Here is a 25,045-nt window from a genome sequence, read left to right on the forward strand (position 1 = left end):
AGACTTTTTTTTTCCGAACCTGCTCACATACAATGACTAAGTATTAAATGCTTCACGGATAAAAGATCTAAGTGGGAAGCCATATTAGCACAAATCTCCAGGCCTATGTTCCCTTGTCTGACACTACAGCCTCTTCATCAGCAGACTGAACGCTCATCACAGTAAAATCCTTGTGTCTGTACCATTACAATACAATGTCCCGGCACTCCGTGGTACTGGCTGAATAAAGAGCCTTCTGCATAAAGCTGATGTGAAACTACAACAAAACTACCACCCTCGGTGCTCATGCAACATCGCCTGAGAAGCATGCAGTGTTTGTAATACCAAACCCACCCTGAGCTAAGCGAAGACCCCCAGAGCAGTGTCAGAGAATTTCTTGTCTGCATGCATGCGTGCAGAACGCTTTGCTTTCCAATTACAGATCCCTGGCCGGGCATAGCCATGCTCTATGCTCCCAAAGCTCTGGGCACTGCTGGGACAAGGAAAAAACCCACTAAATCACATCATTATTCAAATTACATAATGGGACCACCGACCCATGCTGCATGCCCCAGATAGAGCAAGTGAGGATGTCTACAGCAGACAGACTGGAGAGGTGGCACACTGTGCGGTGGCACCGTCTGGGTCATCCTCGCCTCAGAGTGGCGTGCAGGTGGAGGGATGCCGGCTTGGCGTGAAAAAGAAAGCATGTATGTTTACAGTTTGTGTTTCCCAGCAGCAGCCGTGGTCAGGGCTGTTTACTGGCAGTGATGCGAGGGGAGGCGGTGGGGGTGGACGTGCACACAGCCACTGCTCTCCGGTACCTGTGCAGGATCTCAAACACACCAGCTGTTGCCGCTCGCCTCGCGCTGAAATGAGCGAGTCAAGTGTCCCGGACCCCCAACCAGATCTAAACTTTCTATCCGTGCGTGATGTGGAGAGCAGTCCTCTGCCCCGCCGCCACCACCACCACCACCACCCCAACTCCCCGTGTGCATGTCTGGGGTGTCAACTAGTGCATAAAAAGTTATGTAACTCCAGCTGAAACAGTAGCCTAAGTTAGCTCTGAGGCTAACCCGCTCCCCCGGACACACTCACCTCGGTCTTGGTTATGCGGTGTCGGGCCAGTTTCACGACAGCGAAATTGCCCTTTCCTAAAGTGCGCTCGATGTCGTAGAAGCCCACTCGGACGGGACCCCGGATCTGCGGCTTTTGGAGACTGTCAGCCATGACCATGCTGTTCTAAATGGGACTGTTTGTGTGGAGAGAGGAGTCGGAGAGGTAGCCAGACGAGGAGGAGGAGGTGGAGGAGGAGGAGGGGGTGGTGGTGGTGGTGGGGGGGACACACGAGGGGCTCGCACGGGCTTTGCCTGAGCAGCTACAGATAAAGACGAAAGGAAAACAAACCGCCCGCCGCTCCCGCCGCCGCCGCCGCTCGAAGCGTGTCCATTAAAAATAGACAAAGTTGATTTCTGCGTCGCCCTGCCAGCCTTCAAACGCCAAATGTGGCGACACTCTCCCGTTCAGTGCGGCGATTCGAAGCAGGCCATTTGCTGAAGCCCGACGGTGGTGGCGGGGGTGCTGTCACACCACGCTATCCAGCACAATGGAGCTATAATAGTTCAGCTCGGAGGTGCCTCTATCAGCTACAGAGCACACGAGTTGACTTGCAAAGAGGCATCATGTTCTCTGGTTGACGTGTATTGACGTCAAAGCCATAGGGGTATTTGTACAGGGGGCGGGGCCACGGAGCCGCTCCACACTTCAGTGCCAATTGGTTGCCAGGACAACCAGACCCACCTCTTACGTCAACCGGTAAAATTGCTATTCTGAAATCTGTTTGCTCGCCTGCTCTCCTTGATTGCACGCATAGGTAACTTTGAAGTTTCTGCCCTGCAGGTGTTTCTGGAGATTCTGTCGGCTGCTGCTGCTGCTGCGGAGGAGGAGGAGAGAATAGAGCCTCAAACCGCTGCTTTTACCTGTCAGAGCATCAAGAGGGCCAGACACTCACCCCCCTTATTTAATTAAAAAAAGAATTTGAAAAAATGCGTGAATTAAAATCAATAATATGCAATGCAATAATAGAATAGTGAAGAGTAAGACAATACTTAATGTCATTGTTTCCGAGCTCTGGCTGGCAGTGCAAAATGAGGTTTCAATAGGGGATACGTTTGTGTTTGCACACAGTTTTAATCCATCTAGGAGAACTAAGCACAGATCTTCTGTGGCTGCAAGTCAGTTCAGATTCCTCTGCCTCCATATGTAAACCCACAGAGACCTGATTACGTCAAGGGCACTATAGAGGCCCCACTACCACTTCCAGGCCCCCCTGTTCTTCTGTAGGCTGAAGGTATCTCTCAATAAACACTGGCTGTATGTTTGGGGTTGTTTTCCCTCCTGCTGCAGAATAAATATTGCTTGGTGGATAAATGGCAACATGTAAACTTTACAGTGCTGTGCCAAATCGTCCACACAATAATAGACGAATAGTGCAAACGGTGATATTTCTATTCTAAAAAGATTATCAATGCAGTTACCTTTAAAAGTGATCTATTTTTAAAGCTATACAGATTTATGGACTGGAGCATTCATTGTGATCTGTTGACATCACCCCCTTAAAAGACAGCAATATGCAAGATTTTAAGCTGTTCCAAGAACAATTGATTTTATTGCACTGCATATCTACTGAGTAACCCTAAGTAATATCATCTACAATGAAATGTAAAGGGCGTATCAAATCTACATTACATAATGTAAAATGCAGATCCTCAAGCAAAACCAGACATTTTACCAGCCACAGAGTCACTTCAGTCAGCTTCATGACAGCACCATCTTTTGGCCAAAGTAGAACATTGAAGCAAGATCCACGTTTTCTGCTCAGTGCTCTTCTTAGAACTGTAATTACACTGAGTGATTAGAATCACGCCCGTTTAATGTTATACATATACTGACCCATCCACACAAATGCCAGCCAAATGAAAATATAGCCAAATCATTATTGAGGTGGAAGCTCATCCGAAATATGTTGAACCCCCGCCCCCCCTCCAAAAAAATCATCCAAATCGGATCTAGCCCACATTTACACCCAGCAGTTGGTTTTCTTATGTTGTGTGAAGCGACAGTCTCACAGAGAGGAGAGCGGATTGCTAAACAGGCAGGCAGAGCACTGCTGCGAAGGCCTCTGCTGTCACGCATGGACTTCCTGAATGTAAGAGTTCCAGATGTGCTCTTGGCATTTCCTGTCGAACATTCTCCAAGAACACACTCAGCCTCTCCTCACTGGGCTTGCTACATCTTTCCGAGACACCAGCCCAACTGCTCACTCGGGACACGCTCAGAAATAACTCAGGGATTTGCAAGCAGGTTTGGAGGTTCAGTGGTGATTTAAATTGTATTTTATTTTTTACCTTTTTACAAGACAATCACAGTATTGGCAGTTGGATCCACCGTGACCTTATCTAACAGGGTTACAACATAAAAGGTCTCCAGATCAGATGGGAGGGTTGAGCTGCCCACATAGGCAAGTTGAGTCAGGAAAGCTCCTGGCTTTGTGATTTTACTTTGGTCAGCATAGTTCTGTCATCAGTGTTTCCGCGTCCTGTTCTCTGACATCAGAGTCCAAACAGGAAACCTTACACATGGATGACACCACTCTTTCTTTACCCTTAGTGATATAATCAAACTGGACTGAACTCCCCCCCCCCCCCCCCCCCCCCCCGGTAGAAAACCCAACAGCTACTTCTTGTTCTTATGTTCCTCTCAAAAATCGGGTGACGTTAACCGGAAAAAAGCAGAGTTTGATTTGGGATTGTTTACGAAATGAGTAATCTGGCGTGACTTCTCTGCATTTGCACTTACAGTGTTCCTAAGCTTACATGTGTAATCTACCATGTCAAATTTAGCAGCGCCAAGCTGAACTGCCTCATTAGCGTGCATTCGATTTTCTCATTTCCTCCTCAAAGCTAAAACCCCGGGGCTCGTGCAGGCTTGCATATATTGTCAGGGAAGTTCAGACTTAAAGGACAAAGGTGGATTCATGTCAAATAGAAATGCATTTTAGCACTGATAAAACACAAGCGCTGCACCTAAGAACAGACTTTTTCAAGAACCCAACCAAATAGTGTCCTTGGTCAAGACATTCAGGCCCAAGTTTCTGTCAGTAGTGTGCAAAAACACTTTGCATTGCAGCGTCTCCATTGGTGTGTGAATCACTGTGTGAACAGATAAATGTTGATTATGTAAAATGTGTTGAGACTGCTGAATTAGTAAAGATATGCAATATAAGTAATGTCCACGTCACTGTGTGAGTATTTACTCTACTGAGGCATTGATGTTTTTTCTAGAAAAGAAAAAAGAAAATTGAACATTTATTAAATTACCTTAAAAGCAACATGGCTCTGAGGACAACAGTATGTTCACTGTACCTAATATATGAGTCGGAGGGATTCTTTGAAAAGGCCTGAAGGGTCTGTCACCATGCAGTTCCTGGATCCCCTTCTTCCGTCTACATCCTCGACGTCCACTGTGGCCATCAACTTTGGCTCATGACCAAAAGAAATAAGAGGGCATCTTAAGCATTTCAACTGTCAGTCAAGGTCTACCAGGGGAGGAGGCCCATCTGAGAAATAGTATCTGTTTGTTCACCTTCGAGAGACTTGAGTTCCCCCTACACAAGAGCTGCAGCAAGTTGCAGGGAAAGGGACTTCAATAAAGATGCAAGTCACTTTTTTAATGGCTAGACTTTGGGAAGATCCTTGTGTCCAGGGTGTTAGTGATGTAAGAGACTCCTTGGACTTCTGAAGTCACATCAAAGGGTGCCCATCATGATACATATATCCAGAGCAGAACTGACACTGCTGTTTAATGCCATCTTCAGCAACTTCAACGTTTGTTTTTGGTTTGAATAAGTATTCTTGATCCACTATATATTCCAAATATATCAAACACTTTGAGAATTTGCACAGAATTGTACTTTGTGAGCGACTTTAGCATTACAATTTATAGACGGTTGCATTTTGATGACCATATATATGTATTTGTGGTTTCTGACTGACGTGTGTGGCTATCCATGTTATTTTGTTTCCCTCTGATGATCCAGTAACATCTTTATTTGTAGTGTTTTCTTTGATTCCCCATAAAACAGAGGGTATCTCTATTCGCTTCCACTAAACTTTGTGTTTAGCACTAATCATGGGATTTATACACAGACCAGCCATAACATTATGACAACATGCCTGATGTCCCATCGTTTTCTGCCCCATGCTTAACAAACTGCGATGTGCTACTATTGGCCTTTGTGTAGACGTTAACGGGCAGATCAATGAAGCTCAGTGTGCCATCAACCACGTTCTTGATTCTTCATACAATTTATTAACACAACTGAAATAAATGTGAACTTTCAATACCTGAATACGAAGTCGTAAGTGGATAAAACTTTGAGAAAACCCTGTTGGAAGTGTACAATTCAGGATGCAGCACCTGAAATACACACAGGTGATTGTTTGTTCTGACAACCTGTACAAAGAGGTCCAGGCCCTCGCAGCCACGTCAATAGTAATCCTGCACCGCAGTGGTAGCCAGCGTGGTGTACAGGATGACAGACACGGCAAGCAATTTTGCGTTCGTCATCGCAGCCAGCTCATAATCTTTGGATGGTGAGGTGTTGACAAAACCTTTGCGGAGACCAGATAGGCATCAACTGCGTTATCCATAGATCTCATTTTCCACCCAGCCGGCCTGACTGCGGCATCGCCTGCTCTGAGCTCTGCTGGTCTCATAGATGTCGTTGGTCACAAAGCCGCTCTCCCTGTTCACACATGGCACATTCTCATAATCGCCACACTGGGGGTCATTGGGAGGGGCATAGGAGTACTTTGTCATGATGACGGCGGGCACGCTGCTGTCCAGAGCAGTGTGAGGCAGTTTGGTAATGTCACTAAAGGCATAAGGTCCTTGTATGGGGCAAGGCGAAGCAGCTGTCGACTTCCATTGCTTTGATCTGCTGGTGTGATTTTCTCGTTCCGTTTTCCTCCTGAATACGAAACAAAAGAAAGCACAGCATTCATAAACAAGGTTTAGACAATCACATCAAATTAAACCTTTTTTTTTTTTTAAACCAACGATACATTAAAAGAGGACTTCACAATATTCTTAAGGGAAAATAATGCCTTTTGACTGCTCTTTCACAGGATTGTCACAGCAGATTGTGTGTTTAGAACAAGTTTAACATTGGATGCTTTTTCCGATAGAACGTGAGCAATTCTGTGTTAAGAGGCTTCGCTCAGGCAGATCTGATGGGAGTCAAAGCTGTAAACCTGTCCTCAGCGGGGAACGGCAACGCTTTTCAAAATCAAGAAAGAAAAATCTTTCAGACCTTTTCTTACTGGGCTGCAACAAATTTCAGATTAATAAGTATTATCATTTAAAACAATTTATGAAGGAGTTTCCAAAATATGAGACTTTTGCAATCCTCGCACTTGTCATAGAGCCTCATGTTAATTTTGAACATGTTCCCCAAAATGTGTTGAAATGGCCTTATTAGTAAAACGACTCAAAGTCATTCCGAACCCTTCTCAACTTAGTTGACGTGAAACTAGAAAGAGAAGTGAGAGGGAAATGAGCTTCAACATGGCAGTCTGGTGTTCATGAGGTTGTCTCTGCACTTTCTGTCTGATGTAAAACTGACTGCTGGACTGGAGAGAAAGAGACACTGAATTTATATATACATGTCAACTGACTCACATAACGGTTTCTTGACTGTTGCATAACATTTAGATGTTGATTCCTATGTAGACAATCCCAAAGGCTGAAAACAATTCCAGAGATTCTCTATATCGAACTGATCCCTCGCGGGGAAATTCTTTTTCCATATTTAAACAATCCTATTTCAAGGAGCGGCGGGCTGCCACAGGGAGGCGCCCGTGGAACTGCTGAGCTGTCAGTTGTGGGATTTGAACCTGCAAACTAGAGAGACTAAGCCCGTTCTCTAACCGCTGCACCACTACACATTCCGTTCGAAGTGTTTATTATCAGCCCAGTTTCTAAACTAACAATTGTGTGAGTACCTTTTAGCATGTTGTCTGTAGCAGAAGAACCCAGCAACTGCAATCAACAGCAACAGCAGCGCAGGAATAGTTGCATAAAGGATGTAGGACACAGGGAGGGTGCCATCTGAGAAAGAAACTGCAAAACAAACCAAAAAACAAACAAACATGGCTTTACATTTTAATTGTGACTATTCTTTCCCCGGTATTTTAAAAACATTAGCACACAGGCTTTAGACTTTAGGAATATGTGTCTTACCTGATGACTCAGGCAGAGCCATTTTCATTCTCTCGTCAATTTCTGTAGTCGGCAAAATGTTTGGCTTCAGAGAGGGAACTAAAACAATTCCAAATAAATAAACATTGTGAGGTGACTATAGCATAAAACACCATCAAGCTGTTGCAGACTGAAGCTGATCAAACTGCAAAAACAAAACAGGCAATAAACAAATTCAACAGAAAATAAATACAATATTATGAGTGTCAGTTTTCATGTTCAAATCTTCATAGCATGGAACTCTAAAAATTGAGCTGAGGCCAAAGATTATTCAGAGTGGATCAGATTTCATGCATTTCTTCAATTTAAATTCAATCTTTTTTCCCCTGACCGAGAGATGACTTTTGTATATAAGATATACAAAGTTAAACACCTTAAACATTCATAAGTCTTAAGCACTATCCAGGTGCATCTCAGATCATTTTAATGCAATGATAACAGTTAATTTTCTGCATAATTTCAAACAATCAGATATTCCACACATATTAGACTTATCACCCGAAAACAAAAGAAAAAAAAAATATTTTCTTCATCATTTTAGCTTTCAAACCAGGAAAATCACAAAACTGTGTCTCACAATATCAGAATAGACGACATCTACATCAGGTTATCCCCTTTCCTTTCCTTTTCTACCAGAAGCTACAAAATACAATTTTTAAATGACAGTAAAACAGTCCCAATATTGGACTACAGTGGAGATCCCAATCATTTATGGTTGGTTTTTTTCCCTTCCAATTTGTAGGAAGATTTGGTTATATTGACCAACTTTTAACCACTTTAAATAACTTTAATAAGTATGGAACAAGGCGAAATGTTTGCCTTTTCAAAATATATATCAAAATATTTAGAAATGCATCACTGGGTGAGCATTCTTCAGAGGAATTTGGCTAATAGTAGGATTAGTGTCACTTTTCATGATCTTTTCTTCATCATTAAAACAGTTGTTGCATGTTTTTTTTTATTTCAGGTAGAGACGTCATGAAAAATCACAGTATTGTACCTTCGTGTGCTGTCTTCCCTTCTGTCAATACAGGTATCTTTTCTGTGATAGGCAGAAAAAATTGTGAAAATTAGGATCATTATACATAAAAAAAGACAGAGGTCATGTAAAAATAAATATTTCAAGTATCGGGTAGCTGTTAAACCAAAGGTAATGTAATGCTGGCAGAGAGCAGAGCAGAGAAGTACCGAGCCAACTAACTTCAGGACGGTACATGATGAGTTTGAGCCGAGTTGCTGACAGAAGTGGACATGTTTTCTCCGGAAAGTGAAATTTTGACTTTGTAGCTTTAAGAAGAAAATCCAACCACGGGTACCACATGTCAATATTTCCCAGCAGCACACGGCCAGGGACAACACACCGCCTGTGATCCACTGCCTCACCTTCTGGGTATTTGCAAACAAAGTTGTTCTTGGAGCTACAGTTGTCGTCGTTCCACTGGAACAGGAAATGACCTTCTTCGTCAGGTGGCGCGGAGGGCTGGTGGTACAAAACCACACACATTTCACCGCCGCATGATGGCTCATCCCAGTGCCAGTTCCTGCAGCAAACGAGACGCACAGGTTTTAACCTCGTGTCTCTTTCGAATGAGATGATATCACATTAGTCATGCACTTTTATTTTATGTCTCTGTCTCGAATCCCAAATTTCTGCAAAGGCCTTCAGACATTCCTTCACGCCCACACGAGCGCCATTCAATCCAGTACTCTTTTCTAAGTCACAGCTGACGACAGCCCTTTTCCACGTCCATTTTTAGCGTGTTCTGTCTGCAAAGATCTCTCACACTCCTCTCACTGATACTGCTGGAACAGGAAAACACAAGAGAAACCTGAACTTGGCCTTGCTTCCATCCAGCCAGTAGTACTGTGAAGGACACCCTGGGCTGGTGCTCCCTGCCCTGTACCGCTGTGGGCTGCGGCGGAGCCCAATCCAGAAGTCTCCGTCTCCGGCCTGCAGCTGCTGAATGAACCTTTCTATCAGCCGCTGCTCGTTTTCTGTCTCGATGCTGAGCAGCTCCCCTCCGTCCAACCTGCAGGCCTGCCTGGCGTCCTCGAAGGTGAGCCTTCGCTTACTGTCCTCCATGTAGGACACCTTGTAGCATGGACGCTCCGTCCCACGCCGACAGATTCTTTGGCCTGGACACAAATGCAAGCACCCGAGAAAAGACAAAACAAATATTTGTAGGCGCGTAGCGGAAAGATTATAAACAACCTACATTGTTATAGAAAAATATGAAACCCACATTTCTGTGGTTGCATCGTTTTTTCCAAATTCTTCCCACTAAATGTGGGCAGAGCAAACCATGCACTACTGAAATTGCAGTGCAAAACCCTCTATTTTTAAGAGCTTGAAAAGGAAACGTCTTTTTTGTAGACTGATTTTGTGCAAGTTGGAAAGGAGCTGATGCTATGAGAGCTTTTCACAGACTCAGTGGTTAGCACTCGGCTCAGTCGGGCGAGCATGAGACTCTTAATCTCAGGGTTGTGGGTTTGAGCCCCATGTCGGGTGAATAGCTCTGGGGCAGTGGAGGCCTTCAGGTTAGAGAAGCAGTTCGCCAGTTTAAATCCCATTGCTGACAGGTCACCTTTTTTGGGGACTTGAGCATCGACTGCTCCCCGTCGCCATACCGTGGCAGCCCACTGCTCCTTGTATAATTTAGGTTAAACTAACAAATAGACGGGTTAAAAGCAGTGAAGTATTTTCCCCAAAGGAATTAATAAATGAGTCTTTCTTTCTCATAGTGAGAAGGTCATGGTTTCGAATACTGGCCAGGCCTTTCTGTGTGGAGTTTGCATGTTCTCCCTGTGCATGCATGGATTCCCCTGGGTACTCTGGGTTTCCTCCAACAGTCAAAAAAAAATATGCATGGGAGGTCAATTGTTGATTCCAAACTGCCTATAGGTGTGAATGCGTGAGTGTTTGCGGTTGTTTGTGATGGACTGCATCAGTCCAGGGTGTACCCTGCTTATGCCCATAGTTAGGTGGAACTGGCTCCATGATGGATGGATTTGTTTAGAAGATGATATAGTTCCAAAGACTGACAAAATGTCTAAGTTGTACCCTGCTTCTTCACTAATTCATCAGCCGGGATAGGCTCAAACCCTCATGACTGAATCCTGGATAAAGCAAGTATTGAAAATGAATTAATCACAAAGTCTTGAAACACTTTTTCCCCCTCATAAATATTCCAATGTGACAAAGTATCACAGTGGAACGTCAATGTCAGAAGCAACAAAAATATTAAAAAATGTTTTAAATGTGACTGGACAAAGTGTCTCAATTGTAAAGATATACATGTTAATTACATTTCACAAAAAGTAAATAAGGTATGAATTGTTCATCATTTTCTTCCCTTTTCTCTCATGGCCACTGGCAAAATTATTATTGAAAACATGTCTAAGAGATTAAGAACAAAATATGTGACCATATTTTCTATCACCCTCGGGTTCAGACCAATGTTAAAACTTTGCATGCAGTAAACACTGTTCATCTGAGCTACTTCCTGATGGTTTGATGCTCGTTTATTCTGGTTTTGTGCTAATTTATGCTCGTCTGATATAAGTCAATGCCGGAGTAAAACTGGTTTAAGCTTGTATGATGCTGGTTTACACTGGTCTGGTCAGGGTTTATGAAGCTCTTATGTTGGTGTGATGCCTGACAATGCTGGTTGTTCTGGTCAGCTACTGGTTTATGCTGATTTATGCAGGTCTGTTATGGTGTGATAGTGGTTTATTCTGGTCTGATGCTGTTTTACACGTCTGGTGGTGTTTCACATGGTTCAGATGTCTGGCAATGCTGTTTCCTCTGGTCTGATACTGGTCTATATTGATCGATGCTGGACTGCTGCTATTCCAATAACAGCATTTAAACACCAAGTAAGCTGATCTGATTTCAGTCTATGCTGGTATTTGTTGTTTATGTCAGCATTAGTTCATGGAGTCAGACTAACATTGTTAAACATCGGCACTGAAACTGTTAAATCAGATGAACTTATGACTGGAGATCAGGGAACTGCTTTTGCAGCGTGTTGATGTCCCTTCAGCGCCACATCACATGCTTGCCTGCAGCCTGTTTATCATTAAAAAGCTCAAATCGGAGTCTTTGCTTAGTACTGATTTAACAACTGTTATTTCACCCAGCGATTGAGCGCGTGCCTTTAAAACCACTAAAAACCATAATAACATTGGACGTGGCTCATAGTTTAGCGACGCAACCAGTTTGGAAACTTTTCCCGTCAGACCAAAGAAGTCTAGGGTCTATCAAGGCGACATCACACACACACAAAAAAAATACGATTTCGCGCTCAACGATGAAAGCTTTCAACTTGTATCCGACGCGGATCCTTACCATTTATTTTGGACGCCGATCCGGGGTGAAACAACACGGCGATAACAGTTCCAAACAGCCTCATCAAATCCATCTCTACATGTTCAATCCCGTTTTTCAGGACGGCTGCTATTCAGTTCGGGTGTGATTTAAGTCTGCCAGGAGAGAAACTTTGGAGATAAACACATCTAGAGACTGGGAGAGTCGGTCCGTGTGTGCAGCCAGGAGCGGCTCTGCAGCGGAGGCGTGCTCGCGCTGCAGCTCGTGCTGCTGCTGATTCGTGCATATGGCGTCTGGATGAGGGAGGAAAAACTACTCTGCTCAAATAGTCCTCCTTTTTTTTTTTTATAAGGAGAAAAAATATAGCCCAACAACGAAATTTAGCTTCCAAGTGTTTCCTTTTTTTTTTACTACTGCAGACTGAACCACTGACACATGAAACTGTGGTTTTTGTGCAGAAAGTCTGCAGGCCCCTCAACATAAATCCTCCAAGAATCACACATCACGTAGAGTAATGTCATCATGGGATGAATAGAGGTCTTTGTGTCATGTGCACCGCATTAGAATCAATAATGAGGATCTCTCACACACGCATGGCTGCGTGCAGCCTGATGAGGGGGGTGGGGGTGGGGGGGCTCAGAGGAAAAATAGATGAAAAAAACCCAAACAACATGATTGACTTCATAAAAAACCAAACAACATGATTGACTTCATAAAATTAAATGCAGGTTGTTACAGTGACAACTCAATAACCCCCCCACCCCCCCCCCCCCCCCCCCCACCCCCCACCCCCTCCCCATATGTGAGGTTTCTCGAGAAAAACACAAGTAAAGTCAGTGCAAGTTTACAAAGGGAAACTGAGTCAGACCACATTGAAAAGACAAGGAAGCGACAGGACAGAAAGGACACAGTAAGATAGAACAGGAGACAGGAAAGAGAGAGAGAGAGAGAGAGAGAGAGAGAGAGAGAGAGAGAGAGAGAGAGAGAGAGAGAGAGCGAGCGAGCAGGAAAGCCTGCTGTGGAGGATGGAGGAAGAGGAAAAGTTGTTTCTTTTTTTTCTTCCAGGCTGTACTTCCTGTTCCTTGCTTTGGTTTTTTGGTTCCAGGAATTTTGCCCTCAATTTGCAGAATAATACTAACTGAAGCCATCCCAGAATGACTCACTCAAAAGATCTCAATCCAACAAAATCATCAGATGAGAATTTTCCATGAAAAGACGAGGGGCTGGCATCAGAAATGGTCTGCCTCATTAGAAGTGATTCAAAGTATTGTTGCTTTTGTATTTGTTCCCTTTAATATCAGTGAGGAGATCGGATGAGCCTTTAATTGTTCCACAATGGAGAATATTACAGCGGGAATATCTAACGTACATAGAACAGTCAGAATAAACTCTTTATAAACTATGCACAGAAAGTATGGAAAAGTTGTGTTTTGTAAAATATCTCTTTGTTGTAATGCTTCTTGGCAGTCAATGTAATGAAATACAAACCCTGAGTTCTTCCTTTTAACATGGTTCCACATGGAAGGAAGACACTTTTGTTGGCGGCGCAAAGCAAGAAGCATTTGACTGATATAGATTGGGCCTTTGCTCTCGGGCCACTTAAAGCTGGCATTCCACAAGCACTGCGTCAACGGCAATAATTGACCATACACAAATCGCCCCAAGTGTTGATGTACAGAAATACAGATCTGACCTCCAGAATCAGTTTGTTAAGATATATGTTCACCCTTGTTCAAATGAAATAATCAATGTAAATTACATGTTTGTTTACATAATCTTTAGTTTTCTGGACATTTAGAATTTAAACTGTATTGGGATACTTTTCTTAATATGGCGACAGTCATAACTGATATCATTTTTGTTTACTCTTGTATTCACAGTAGATCATCTAATGAATATGCAAGGGTTCTGATAAAGAAAACCTGTAAATGTAAAGCATAAAACTGCTGATAAGAGTGCGGACAAAGTATTTGCCAATCAGAACAATTGTAAAGGGAGAAAGCAGGACATTTTCTGGTACAACATCATGTTTTAGTTGTTTTAGCTGTTTAAACTTTATATGCAATTAACTTTTACTATCAATCAACATTAAACAATTACACAAATCCGATTTCCAAATGAATACATTCTGACTTAATTCCCAATCAATTATGGAAACATACATTAACATATACCGTCAAGAACTAACAAATCCATTTCTGAACAATTGCCAACACATAAATACAGACTCCTGCACGAGGCTTTGTACTTTTCAGTAGAAACACAGTCAGTGATGTGCTACAGAATGCCATACGTTGTGGTAAACAGACATAAGCTGTCAGACCAAAGCAAGAAATGAAGGTCAGCAGGTTTTGAAGAGAGAAACCGTTTCTCTTTGTAGGTTTGTACTTTCCAGAGGCAGCCTGTACCAGGCCTGTGTCTGCAGACTGAGTGGTACGTGGCGACGGGTTGGAAGAATTAAATCCGCAGAAGCTGTTACAAGTCATAAAGAGGCTCACTCAGACTCATAACACAGGTTACAAGGTTACACCAGTTTAATAGTCCTGTGCTGGTAACCACAGCATCCAGATGACCTAAGAAAGAGCAACTGGAACACAACTAATCTCTGTGGAGGGCTGAGAGAGGACGCCTAATCATTATCATGAGTATCAGTCATGTGAATATGTGGATGCGTGTCATGTGTGACCTGGATAGATTATATAGTATAATTCATATGTTTTAATTGATTACTGGTAAATGCAGGATGTGCTTCTTAGGAGCTCTCACTGTGTTTGTGTTAAATGCTGCACGAGTTGAACTTTATGTCAATCTGTGCTCAACAGGAACGCTCGATGGTTATTGCCTCAGCTTCATCTCCACGTACGAATGTCCAATGAAGTACACATACACTGTATGAAATGCAGTTTTATAGACTTTATCATTGTTTTCCAGCCAAAGCAAAAGTTTCACAGACACTGGAGTGAGAAAAAAAAAAAAAAAGACTCCCTAAGAGTAAAGTTTTTAAACTCAGTAAGTAAAGAATAGTCGCATGCGCACATATGAAGGTCCACACAGTGTCGCCATTATTTGTGAATCTGTATTTGTCAGCATGGATTCACTATCTTGATGGTTAGTAATTACACACATCAGGCTTCAACAATAGATATATCAATCAATCAATCAATGGTGACCTAACATACTTTAAAAATGACTGAAATATTAAAAAGGCAAATACATATATGTATGAACGTGTACACACACACACACACACACACACACACACACACACACACACACACACACACACACACACACACACACACACACACACACTGAAAATAAAAGAGGAGACAGTACCCATCAGCAACAGTTGCATCAGAAAATCCATTAAAAGGTGGGTAAAGTAAAAAACAATGACTGTTGTATAGTACTGAATCACAAGTAAATGTACTGCAGTTCAAAATACTCCAGAAGGCATTTTGAGTCACTTTAACTGTATAAGACGTTTGTTCATTTCTTTCATTCCTTGCTGGTTTTTATTTGTTTGTTTTCAGAAGAACAATCCAAACAAACACTGACTGTCACTATGCTGGATTAAAGTTGTGTTTTCTTGGCTCAGCAGTGGTGAGTCACGAGTTTATGAGACCGAAAGAACAAGGAATTTGAGCTGTGTCTACTTTTGTCCAGCAGATGACACCAAACCACTCATAAAGAAGGGCTGAGCTGCAACTCCCATCCGCCAACAGATAGAAGGTAGTTTTATCAGATGACACCAGCAGTAATGAAGATAATAGTTTCAGTGCTGTAGATCTGGAGGTTAGGTAATAACAAAATGCTTGTTGTTTTATCTGTATTAATAATAAGTACTATGTCTAATTCAGGATTACCCTCCAAACAGAGTTTTATTTAACATCAGATACTAATTTAGGAACCAAGTTGTGTTGTTTCCATACATTGTGTCCCTGTTTTGAACTGCCCCTTACACACGAATGGATTATACAACATTTCAATGCATCAGTTGTACAAATTCACCACACAGTGCAGGTACAAATAAAAAGATTAGAATGCGCTTGAAAAGTTATTTGCATTGTCATTTTGTTCTTCTTGACACATCATATAAGTTAATATATTTCAAAAATGTACTTAAAAACTTTAATTGTGATAATTATTTCTTCCAGTTAAAAAAGATAGGAAAAGCTTTTAATATTATCAAATATTTTGGGGATATTTATGAAGGTATTTATGAAAAATTTGGAAATACTTTCTACAAATCAACAAAAACATTCTGACTATATTTAGCATTAGTATATTAATACAGATGATTTATTTGAATGAATAATGGGAATAAAAATACTTGTTTTAGATGCACCTCTTTTTGCATCATTTAACATTTTAAACAAATACTTAGAATATCATTCAGTTATAGAATTAAAAAGCTCTGCCAATGCATTATTTAAAGTAAAGCATTTGCGGGTATTTTGCTCATTTGAATACACTTTCCATCCCTGAATGAAAAAAATGTACATGTTTTATTCGGGAAAAACAAATGCTCAGAAATACATCTTATGTATCAATATTGTAACAGGATGTATACAACATAAGTAAATCCACACATGTAACTGCAGTTATTTTTGTCAAACCAGTAGAACAGCTCAAATGATGATATATATACATATCCACACCCAGAGGGGTCATTAGTTACACTGATAATCTGCTTTACTGTACATACCCACAGAGTACAGTTCCATCGCTTCACAGACTTCCCAGCGTATCCTCTTTCCTCCAAAATCTAAATCTGTGTCCTCCCCTGGGCCTTGTTGTCATTGTTTTCTAATGTGATTGTATGTCGGTTGCCATTGTTGCTCTGGGTGAAAGGAAAATGTAAGGATGTGCATAAATCATTGTGACTGCACTCTGTCATGGTAATCCTGGCTGTCTGCTCTGCTTCGCTCCGGTGTTCCTGGTAAAGGTGATAGTAGGTGAACAATAAATCCTATTCCGAGCTCATCTGTAAGCAGCATGTGCCATTGTGGCGCTGCGATTCCCAGTTGTGCTCTCATTAACATTTACAAAAACTTATATTGCACTGCATCGTTCTCAGTTTTATTGAAGCAATGTTAAGAATCTATTGTGGTCTGGTTTCCGCTCACATGTGAAATAGTCATTCTGAATGTGAGTGCATATGATTGGGTTTAAGGACGGTTGCCCTCCAGCCATCTAATATGAAAGAAAAAAGGGAAGGATGGTTTTATTTATTAATTGTATTTGCGACCAAGCATCACTTTACATATACACCTTACTGGGCAGAAAAGAAAATGCAATACATGAAAACACAGTAGTCCCACTACATATTAATAAATGGATTATAGATTGAAATAAGACACGAGATAAATAGGTCTCAAAATTATGGTTTTTCATGGGAAACTACAGCGTGCTCATTCAATTAAAGTTTAATATTAACAGTCTATATCACTGTTTAACGTTTTCAATGGAATCATCTGTCCAGGATGTACTGGACCAGCTCTCATCACCCTGAATCTGATGAGAAGCTTTTCTCACCGCCTTCATCCACACGTCTTCCACTGCTTCCTCTGGGAAACCAGCTGAATGAGTATCCAACTGTTAAACCAGTCAGGTGTGTGTGTGTGTGACAGCTCTCCTCTCCATTCTTCAACATACAGTAGCTGCATCATAATGGTTTTCTCAGAAGAAGCTTTCTCCATCTTCTGTGCTGCTTCACCCTTCTCAGGGTCACGAGGTTCTGGAGCCATTCCTAACTACGGGACAGTCCGACCACAGGGTCGGTGCAGAGTGTCACAAACTTAAACTCATTTTCATATCTTTGCTCTGTAGGAGAAACCCAGATTACACAGAGAAAACACCCAGGGAGAACATGCAAACATCACACGGGACAAAGAACAAACCCAAACTTGAGAACAAGCCTTTTTGTATACCACATGATTGAAAATCAATTTGTGCAACATTTTAAGGGTGTTGTGACGAGCAACTTACATGCATCCTAGCACTTTGGGCCTGAAGAATACTATTACTAGGTTACTCATTTAAAAGACATATAGTAGTGTTACTTTTCTAGTTACTCGATTGTTTGAGTTATTGGTTATTAGCGTTGATCTTAAAATTCTGCTGTGCACCTTTTCTTAAAAGAAACAAATAGTTTCCAAGTGACGACAACAAGACAAAGCAGCAACAAAAAGTTGAGATTTGCTACCAACATACAGACTGCAGCAGACTGCTCCTGAGAAAGTAAGGCTGTGGAGGGATGCTGGAGAAGCGAGAGAGAGAGAGAGAGAGAGAGAGAGAGAGAACGCAGTTCTGCAAAAGTTTTCATCCACAACAAAAGTGAAGAGTAACATGCTTACTGACACATCATGTATTTGTAACAGATTCATTCTTTTCATATAAGTAATCAGTCACGAGCACGCTACAGCCCAAAGTAATGGCATTACTGTATTGCATTATTCACAGCACTGGTCCCCACCCCTGTACTCCTGTACCCCTGTACCCCTGTACTCCTGTACTCCAGTACTCCAGACAGCCTTACATAATTCACTATTGGCCCTGCAGTCAGAGAGGGAGAGAGATTTTAGAGAAATGAAGCTCAAAGTGATCAAAGTGCAGACAAATGGGCTGTGAGGCGTGCAGACACAGTTGTCCTTGAAGGTAAAATCAGGCGGGACTGATGATACCGTAAAAGAGTGACGCATCTGTGGATAATGTGACAAATGTCCTCTCTCACCACAAGCACTTTCGCAAAAGGCACTGGCGTTTCTTTCATTCTACATATCTGACAAGACAATGGGTGGTCTCAGATGAGCAGTAACGATCGTGGCCCGCAGCCATGTACCTGCAATGGAGCTTCGCCAAGACAATGGAGGAGACATTTAACAAGCGAGGCACGTCGACAACAGCCTCTCTGGGCTGGATCGGCGTCTCATAGCTTGTAGCAAACGTGATCAACTGACAGCCATTCAAGGTGTTTCATTCTCAAGGCTTGATTTCACAATTTAAGACGGGGAATGTCCACGCATCTTTCCGGTATATGTGTGCTTTTATGCATGCTTTTCAGTTACTGTTTCATCATTGTTTTGCTTTTTTTTTTTTTTTTTAACAATTGCATAGCCTTGTTAGAAAATCATTCCTGACTAACATGCTGCAGGTTTTTAACAGACGTGCATACATTAAACTACAAATAAGAAAATCTATGAATACGCCAAAATGCATTAAAGTTTAAGCGTTGTTTGCTTTTGTACGGCAAGCTGTAACAGTCAGCAACTACATCTCTGATATTCTTTAATGGAAGGAAACTTGAAACAACAGTCACATTTAACCTGAGGGATCTGTGTCATATCCCACTGACACGTTAATCTGCTGACACTAAGCCCAGCCAGGAGCTGCTTCTGTCTCAGTGAGAAAGAATATAGAAGTGTGTGTGTGTATATGTGTGTGTGTGTGTGTGTGTGTGTGTGTGTGTGTGTGTGTGTGTGTGTGCATAATTAGTGAAAGGGAGGGTTTAAGGTATCCTGACTCCTATATATGCCGTATTGCTTGACATCTTCCAAGACAAACACCTGCACAGGTATAACGCAAGGTAAGAGCCTCCTCTGGTTGTCATTTAAAACGTATTTGTACGTTTGCAAATTGCAATAAGTTGGTTTTGAATTACTAAATCGGTTACACAAGTTTCATTGCGCAAAGATGCAGTTTTCGACATAATTTGATTGGGCTGATACAAAACACATCCAGCGATGGGTTTTCTGGCTGCATCCTAATAGAAGCATCAATATTCCTGCATCAAAGTTGCATTTGTGAAAACTTAATGCATTAACCTTTTTTTGTAACCTGTCCACCCATCATAGATATTATATATTACTGCTGAACGAGCCACCAGACAGCATGACTGTCGCTCTCTGTCTCCCTCTGCTGGCCATGCTTCTGCAGCCTGCTGTGTGCCTCTACAACTGCTCCTCTCTGTACGAGAGGACCCCAGGTATGTGGGGACGATTCTGAATGTTTAAGTTACCTGTAAACATCCTTGGCCACTTGTTTTACAAGTCTGATTCCTAAAGTAGACACAATTATTCACACATCATGTTGTTCTTGCGCTAAATGGAGGTATATTATAGCTTTTTTCCCCAACATGATTGACAGATATAAATAGTAACTTGTACACTCACACAAACACAAAAAAGTTTTAACATGTTCTTTTTTATTTTAATTGTAATAAATATTCCTTCAAATTAACATTTAACATATACCATTTATGTTTTAAATTGAGATATTGTGCTTTTGATTTATATGACTTTTAAGCTAATTGGAAGAATAGAACAAAATATACTCAATATTTTTTTTAGCTTACAAGTAATAAATTGAAAATGTATGAAGTTCTCAATTAAAATTTTGGGAAAAAAACTATTCTATTGAATTCAAGAAAATGTAAATACACCTGTATGTACTAGAAACACTTTAAAACCTAATAGTTTTAAAACACAATCTTTCTATTTCAATTACAATTGAGCGAAAATTCAATTAAACCATAACAACAAGTATATTTCTATTCAAATCGACAAAGTCTTGCAATTCTGAGGGTTGTGGAAAACTTTCTCTCCTGGTCAGACAACACAGACCTGACAGTTGACTGTGGCACCAACGTGATCACCCTGGAAGTAAACCTATGCACGGCTCAGTGGGCAGGATTCAACACCACAGAACTTGCGCTGAACGGGAACCACAACACTTCAGATTGCCTGGGCTCGGTAGACACCAGCGTGGACCCTCCGGTCATTCGCTACCAGCTTCCCGTTAACCACAGTGTGGATAACCCCTGTCGTCAGTCTCTGCAGGTCAGAATGCCAAGTCATGTTACTGGGGCAGAAGTAAAGGGAGACAGTGACAGACATTACAGACAGACATGTTAACAGCCACTGTTAACATGTGTTTGTTCTTAATTATTTTCCAGATCGTGGACGAGGCCCCTGACCCCTCAGGCCCCTTTAACATCTTTTCAACCATACAGTCAGTCATCATCACCGGATTCATCGACACTCCCACATCCTCCCAGGGGGTGATCAGCTACTCCACAGACCTCTATTATCGCTTCTCCTGCCGCTATCCGCTGGAATATCTGCTCAACAACACACAGATTGTTGCGTGAGTAATAAAGAATTAATAGTGTTTTTTTTTGTTTTTTTAATCACTCATACAGCAAAAGTGAAATTTCTCTCTTTGTTCTTCACCACTTTTATAGGTCCTCAGTCTCAGTCGCCACAAGCGATAATAATGGGACTTTCATCAATCTGTTAAAAATGAGCGTTTATAATGTGAGTACATGTAGGCATTTTGCTCATTTTGACACATTTCAATGTATATATATATATTTTTTTTTTGATGGACTCATTTGACTCTTACTCTTATTCACAGGACTCTGACTACAGTTATCCGCTGGTAGTACCTTCAGCGGGACTTGAGCTCAGGACCATGATCTATGTGGAGGTCCAGGCTGTTAACCTCACAGGAAAGTAAGTGAATCTCGATGTCGATCAGGATGAGTCGATAACTCCGACTGAATATTTACATAATCAAACAGCTGCGTATTGTTTTTTTTTCCAAGCACTAACCCATTCCGTTTTCAGTTTCCATGTGCTGCTGGATCACTGTTTTGCTACTCCGTCTCCTTACAACATGACGCAGAATGAGAAGCACAACTTCTTCACAGGGTGAGCCAGAGGGTTGGAGCTGGGCTTGCTTTTTGCAGCTTTTCGGTACTCAACACATTCCCACAGCCGCGGGCATGAGTTGATACGATTACTTTCATGTCACCCTCCAGGTGTTCGGTGAACGGCAAGACGACCATGGCGATGAACGGCGTGTCAAAAGCCGCCCGTTTTTACTTTGAGGCCTTCCGCTTCGTTCAGCATCGGGACAAAGAGAAGTCCAGCATCTACCTGCACTGCATCCTGAGACTCTGTGAGGCCAGCAAATGTGAAGAGCTGCTGGCTGTAAGTTACGGGCACCGACAACTCATATTCTAATTTGGATGGACCAACCCCCCCCCCACCCCCAAAAAAAAATAAAGGAAAAGAAGTAATAATCACCTTTTCATGACCCGCTGGTAATGTTTTGAGTGCAAAGGTTTGATTAATAGAGTATGCCATGTCCAGATTGTGTCATACCTGCTGGCAGTAAAGAGGAGATAGGAGATTAAATGTAAGACGGGGAAAGTATTGCTGCAAAGGTCAAGGCTAACATCATGGTCTGTTATTGTGATTCTACCCCCCCCCCCCCCCCCCCCAAACATCTCGGAGGCACACATTACCTATTGAACCTGAATGCTCATTATGGATAATGTTTTTTTTAAAGGATGGGTTGGGAATCACTGTGGGCATGCTTTTTCAAAGTTTTTATTTCTTTTTTTTTTTTTTTTGAGAGGAGGAGGAAAAAAACTGACGATTAATACCCCCCCCCCCCCCCCCCAACATATTTCAAGACAAGAATGTATAATATGTGTAATAAAGATGAATTAAATTCACCTTTTGAAGTATATCAGTGATGAGTGCACAAAGCTCCAGCTCATCCTCTGTGAAAACTCTTGATGCAGACTGAACTTGTGTCTTTCTCAGACTTGTTCTTCCAGACGAAGGAGATCTTTGGTTCCTTTTGGACAAGAAAGTGACGACTCGGCCGCCCTCTCGATCGGACCTCTTTACATCTCTGAACGAGGTTCGAAATCATATATGAATAACTGCCCTTCTTTGCTGTGGGGCTCTAGAATAACACCACAGTGAACCTTTTCGCTGACTACGCTGTTTTGTCTCTTCTTCTTAAAGACAGGCCCGAAGCGGCTGCTTACAGTGAGTAAACTCCGACTGCATCCACCAATACACGTATTCATGTCAACGTCTCTGACCAGCCAAACGTCATCCCCACTGACCTCTCTGTACGTCTGTCAGGTAACAGCTTGTCGTCGTCATCGGAGGAGGAGGAGGAGGAGGAGGATAAGTGGACTGGCCTGGTGGTCGGGGTTGTGTTAGGATCAGCTGCTGCTGTCCTGCTCGTTCTGGGCTCCTGGTTTGTCCTGAAGAAGATCCACTCGGCTGGAGGATTATCTCGTCTTCTAGACTGACATCTGGCAAACATGTACCGTTTGAATCTGCTACTGTGTTGACGATGCTCTACTTTTTATCGATGACTACCAAATATCCTGATTATCATATGTAACTTTGTGTGTGTTTTCTTTGCTCTATAGTCTTTTATCTGTTATGAAGGAAGCAACTCTGAATTAAGATAAAGCGAGTATAAAAGCGGATGAATTATTTTACGAGGTATAAATTTGCTTTGATATGGCCCGTGGACCTATTTAGGAAATGTTTTTGTACAATGTTGTAAATGTTGTGTACAGAATGTCATTTGCATTGCTTGAAGCACTTTAAAAAAAATAAATAAATTGCATCTTCAAAAATAAAGTATCTACTGTGAATACACAAATATTCAAAGAGGTTTAAAATGAAGTTGTTTTTGTATTTTGTGCCTGATGTTTCCAAACTAAAATAAAACAGCAATAAAAACAAAAGTGCAGTGTCAACAATTGCTTTACTCTACAAACACAGTGTCTTTTTTACATGGTACACTAAATACAAGTCACATACAGAACGAAACAAATATGTAAATCAAATGTATAAATATTTACAGGCTACTTACTGTACAGGTGCAAATGCAAACAACAACAAGCTAGAATCATGGACACCAATAAATCCAATTAATCACTTCAACAGGATTGTGATACTAGACTTTTTTTTTTTTTTTTTTTTTCAAATACAAAGGCTTCGTCACTGCACGGAGTGAAAAATGTCCTGGATCAGAGCAGAGAGTTTGACAGAGAAATCCTCCTGCAAGGAGCCCCCTTGCTGTATGGATGAGGAGTACGACTGAAGCAGACTGGATTCTGTTTGGCTGTCCGCCTCTCTTTCTAGTCCCATGAACAGACTCCCCAGCCGAGCCTGAAGCACTTCGCTCTGCAGGGAGGCATTTTGGCAAAACTGCTCCACGCTGCCTTTGAGCTCAGCCTTCGGATTCTGTGACGAGTGAAGCAGAGCAGCCAGCTGTGCTTTAAGAGCCCCGACCCTGCTCTGTCCCTCCTCTCTCAGTAAACTAACCTCGTGTCCCAACCTGGAGCTCGTTTCCTCGCAGACCTTCAGCTTGGCAGACTCCTGGTCTGGACTACTGATCTGTTTCAGATAATCAATCACTCCATTAGCTCGGCTGTGGAAGTCAGTGATGAGGTTGGCCAGCTTGAAGCTGCTGTGCTCCAGTGCCTGGCCCACCCACTGGAAGGCGTCCTGATAGGGAGCTGGGGTGGCCTCCACCTGGACCTCTGCTGCCTCCAGGCCCTGCAGATATTGACTGAGCTGGCTGCACAGATCCTGAGCGTTGCTCCTGAGAGAGCTCTGGAGCTGCTGGGTGAGGGGCGTCAAGCGCTCCCTCATGCTGGCCAGGGTGTAGCTGGGGTGGTCTGCGGATGTGGACAGCCTCTCCCGCAGCTCGGCCAGCTCTTGGCGGAGACGGACACGCAGACGCTCAGACTCCATGGCCAGTTTGCGCTGCATCTCCTCAGCCAGCGGGTTTTTGTCGTCACTTTGTTGGACGTAAAGGCCATCGCTGTCTATCCGGCTCTTGTAGATCGTCCTGCAGACAAAACAGGGAATAGTGTGTCAAATCGCTGACATTCCAAACAAGTCTACATTTTGAGCATTGTGTCTCGTCTACATACTCGATATCTTTAGTGAGTTCTGTCTTGTCATCGGCATAGTTGGCCTTTGAGCCCACCCAGGATGTCTCCTTGATGTCACTGTGTACTGGGTATGCTACAACAACAGGAAAGCAAATATTTAAAAAGAGGGGAAAACACAAGGAATCCATTGCAAAACAGAGTAATTGAGAAAAAAATTAAATAGTACCTGAAGTTGTCAAGAATGACAGGGTGAGGATAATAACTTTAAGATGCATCTTTATGGTTCTGTGGGGGGGAACACATGAGAGAAACATGAAAATTGAAACCCGGAACAAACACATCTGGACAATTTACTGCAGTTTTAGCTATTTCTCCACACGCAAACAGGAACAAAATACATTATGCCAGAGAGCAGTTGGCCGTTACCTGTGGATCAGGGGTCTGAAGAGCGGCTCCTCATCTCATCTGACTTATAAAGGTCCTTGTTATCAGAGCGGCTGCCCAAACTCTGCCTGTGTCAATAATCAACACGTGGAGGGTCACAGTGATGAGTGACAGAACACAACATGCGCACGTACACACACACACACACACACACACACACACACACACACACACACACACACACACACACACACACACACACACACACACACACACACACACACACACACACACACACACACACACACACA

The 25,045-nt window shown here is 42.4% G+C and overlaps 4 protein-coding genes across 5 annotated transcripts in view; 1 reads left to right on the forward strand and 3 right to left on the reverse strand.

The window, feature by feature from the left end:
• sik2b (salt-inducible kinase 2b) overlaps positions 1-1,681 on the reverse strand; it is a 50,946-nt gene extending 49,265 nt beyond the window's left edge. For both annotated transcript variants that reach the window (XM_080459519.1, XM_080459518.1), the window contains exon 1: positions 1,078-1,681. In XM_080459519.1, the coding sequence (XP_080315645.1) occupies positions 1,078-1,215 (138 nt within the window). In that variant the 5' untranslated portion in view covers positions 1,216-1,681. The remainder of the gene's footprint in view (positions 1-1,077) is intronic.
• Positions 1,682-3,346: 1,665 nt separating this feature from the next.
• On the reverse strand, positions 3,347-12,069 carry laynb (layilin b). The gene is made up of 7 exons (XM_080460418.1): positions 11,648-12,069; positions 9,129-9,435; positions 8,683-8,840; positions 8,300-8,341; positions 7,282-7,359; positions 7,044-7,161; positions 3,347-6,010 (listed from the first exon to the last, which is right to left on the reverse strand). Exons 1-7 carry the CDS (start codon positions 11,718-11,720, stop codon positions 5,683-5,685), a joined length of 1,104 nt encoding a protein of 367 aa, XP_080316544.1. The 5' UTR covers positions 11,721-12,069; the 3' UTR covers positions 3,347-5,682.
• Positions 12,070-19,519: 7,450 nt separating this feature from the next.
• On the forward strand, positions 19,520-22,745 carry LOC308107417 (zona pellucida-like domain-containing protein 1; the record flags this gene model as incomplete). The annotated part of the gene is made up of 10 exons (XM_080459738.1): positions 19,520-19,613; positions 20,240-20,466; positions 20,583-20,773; positions 20,871-20,943; positions 21,044-21,141; positions 21,256-21,339; positions 21,450-21,621; positions 22,243-22,342; positions 22,450-22,473; positions 22,573-22,745. 10 exons carry the CDS (start codon positions 19,520-19,522, stop codon positions 22,743-22,745), a joined length of 1,236 nt encoding a protein of 411 aa, XP_080315864.1.
• Positions 22,746-23,195: 450 nt separating this feature from the next.
• Positions 23,196-24,787, reverse strand: LOC308107117 (uncharacterized protein). The gene is made up of 4 exons (XM_080459242.1): positions 24,777-24,787; positions 24,577-24,635; positions 24,390-24,483; positions 23,196-24,304 (listed from the first exon to the last, which is right to left on the reverse strand). The coding sequence occupies exons 2-4, from the start codon at positions 24,623-24,625 to the stop codon at positions 23,449-23,451; spliced, it is 999 nt and encodes a 332-aa protein (XP_080315368.1). The 5' UTR covers positions 24,626-24,635; positions 24,777-24,787; the 3' UTR covers positions 23,196-23,448.
• Positions 24,788-25,045: the final 258 nt, after the last annotated feature.

The sequence above is a fragment of the Lipophrys pholis genome (assembly GCF_963383615.2).
Source record: "Lipophrys pholis genome assembly, chromosome: 3".
Taxonomy (NCBI): domain Eukaryota; kingdom Metazoa; phylum Chordata; class Actinopteri; order Blenniiformes; family Blenniidae; genus Lipophrys; species Lipophrys pholis.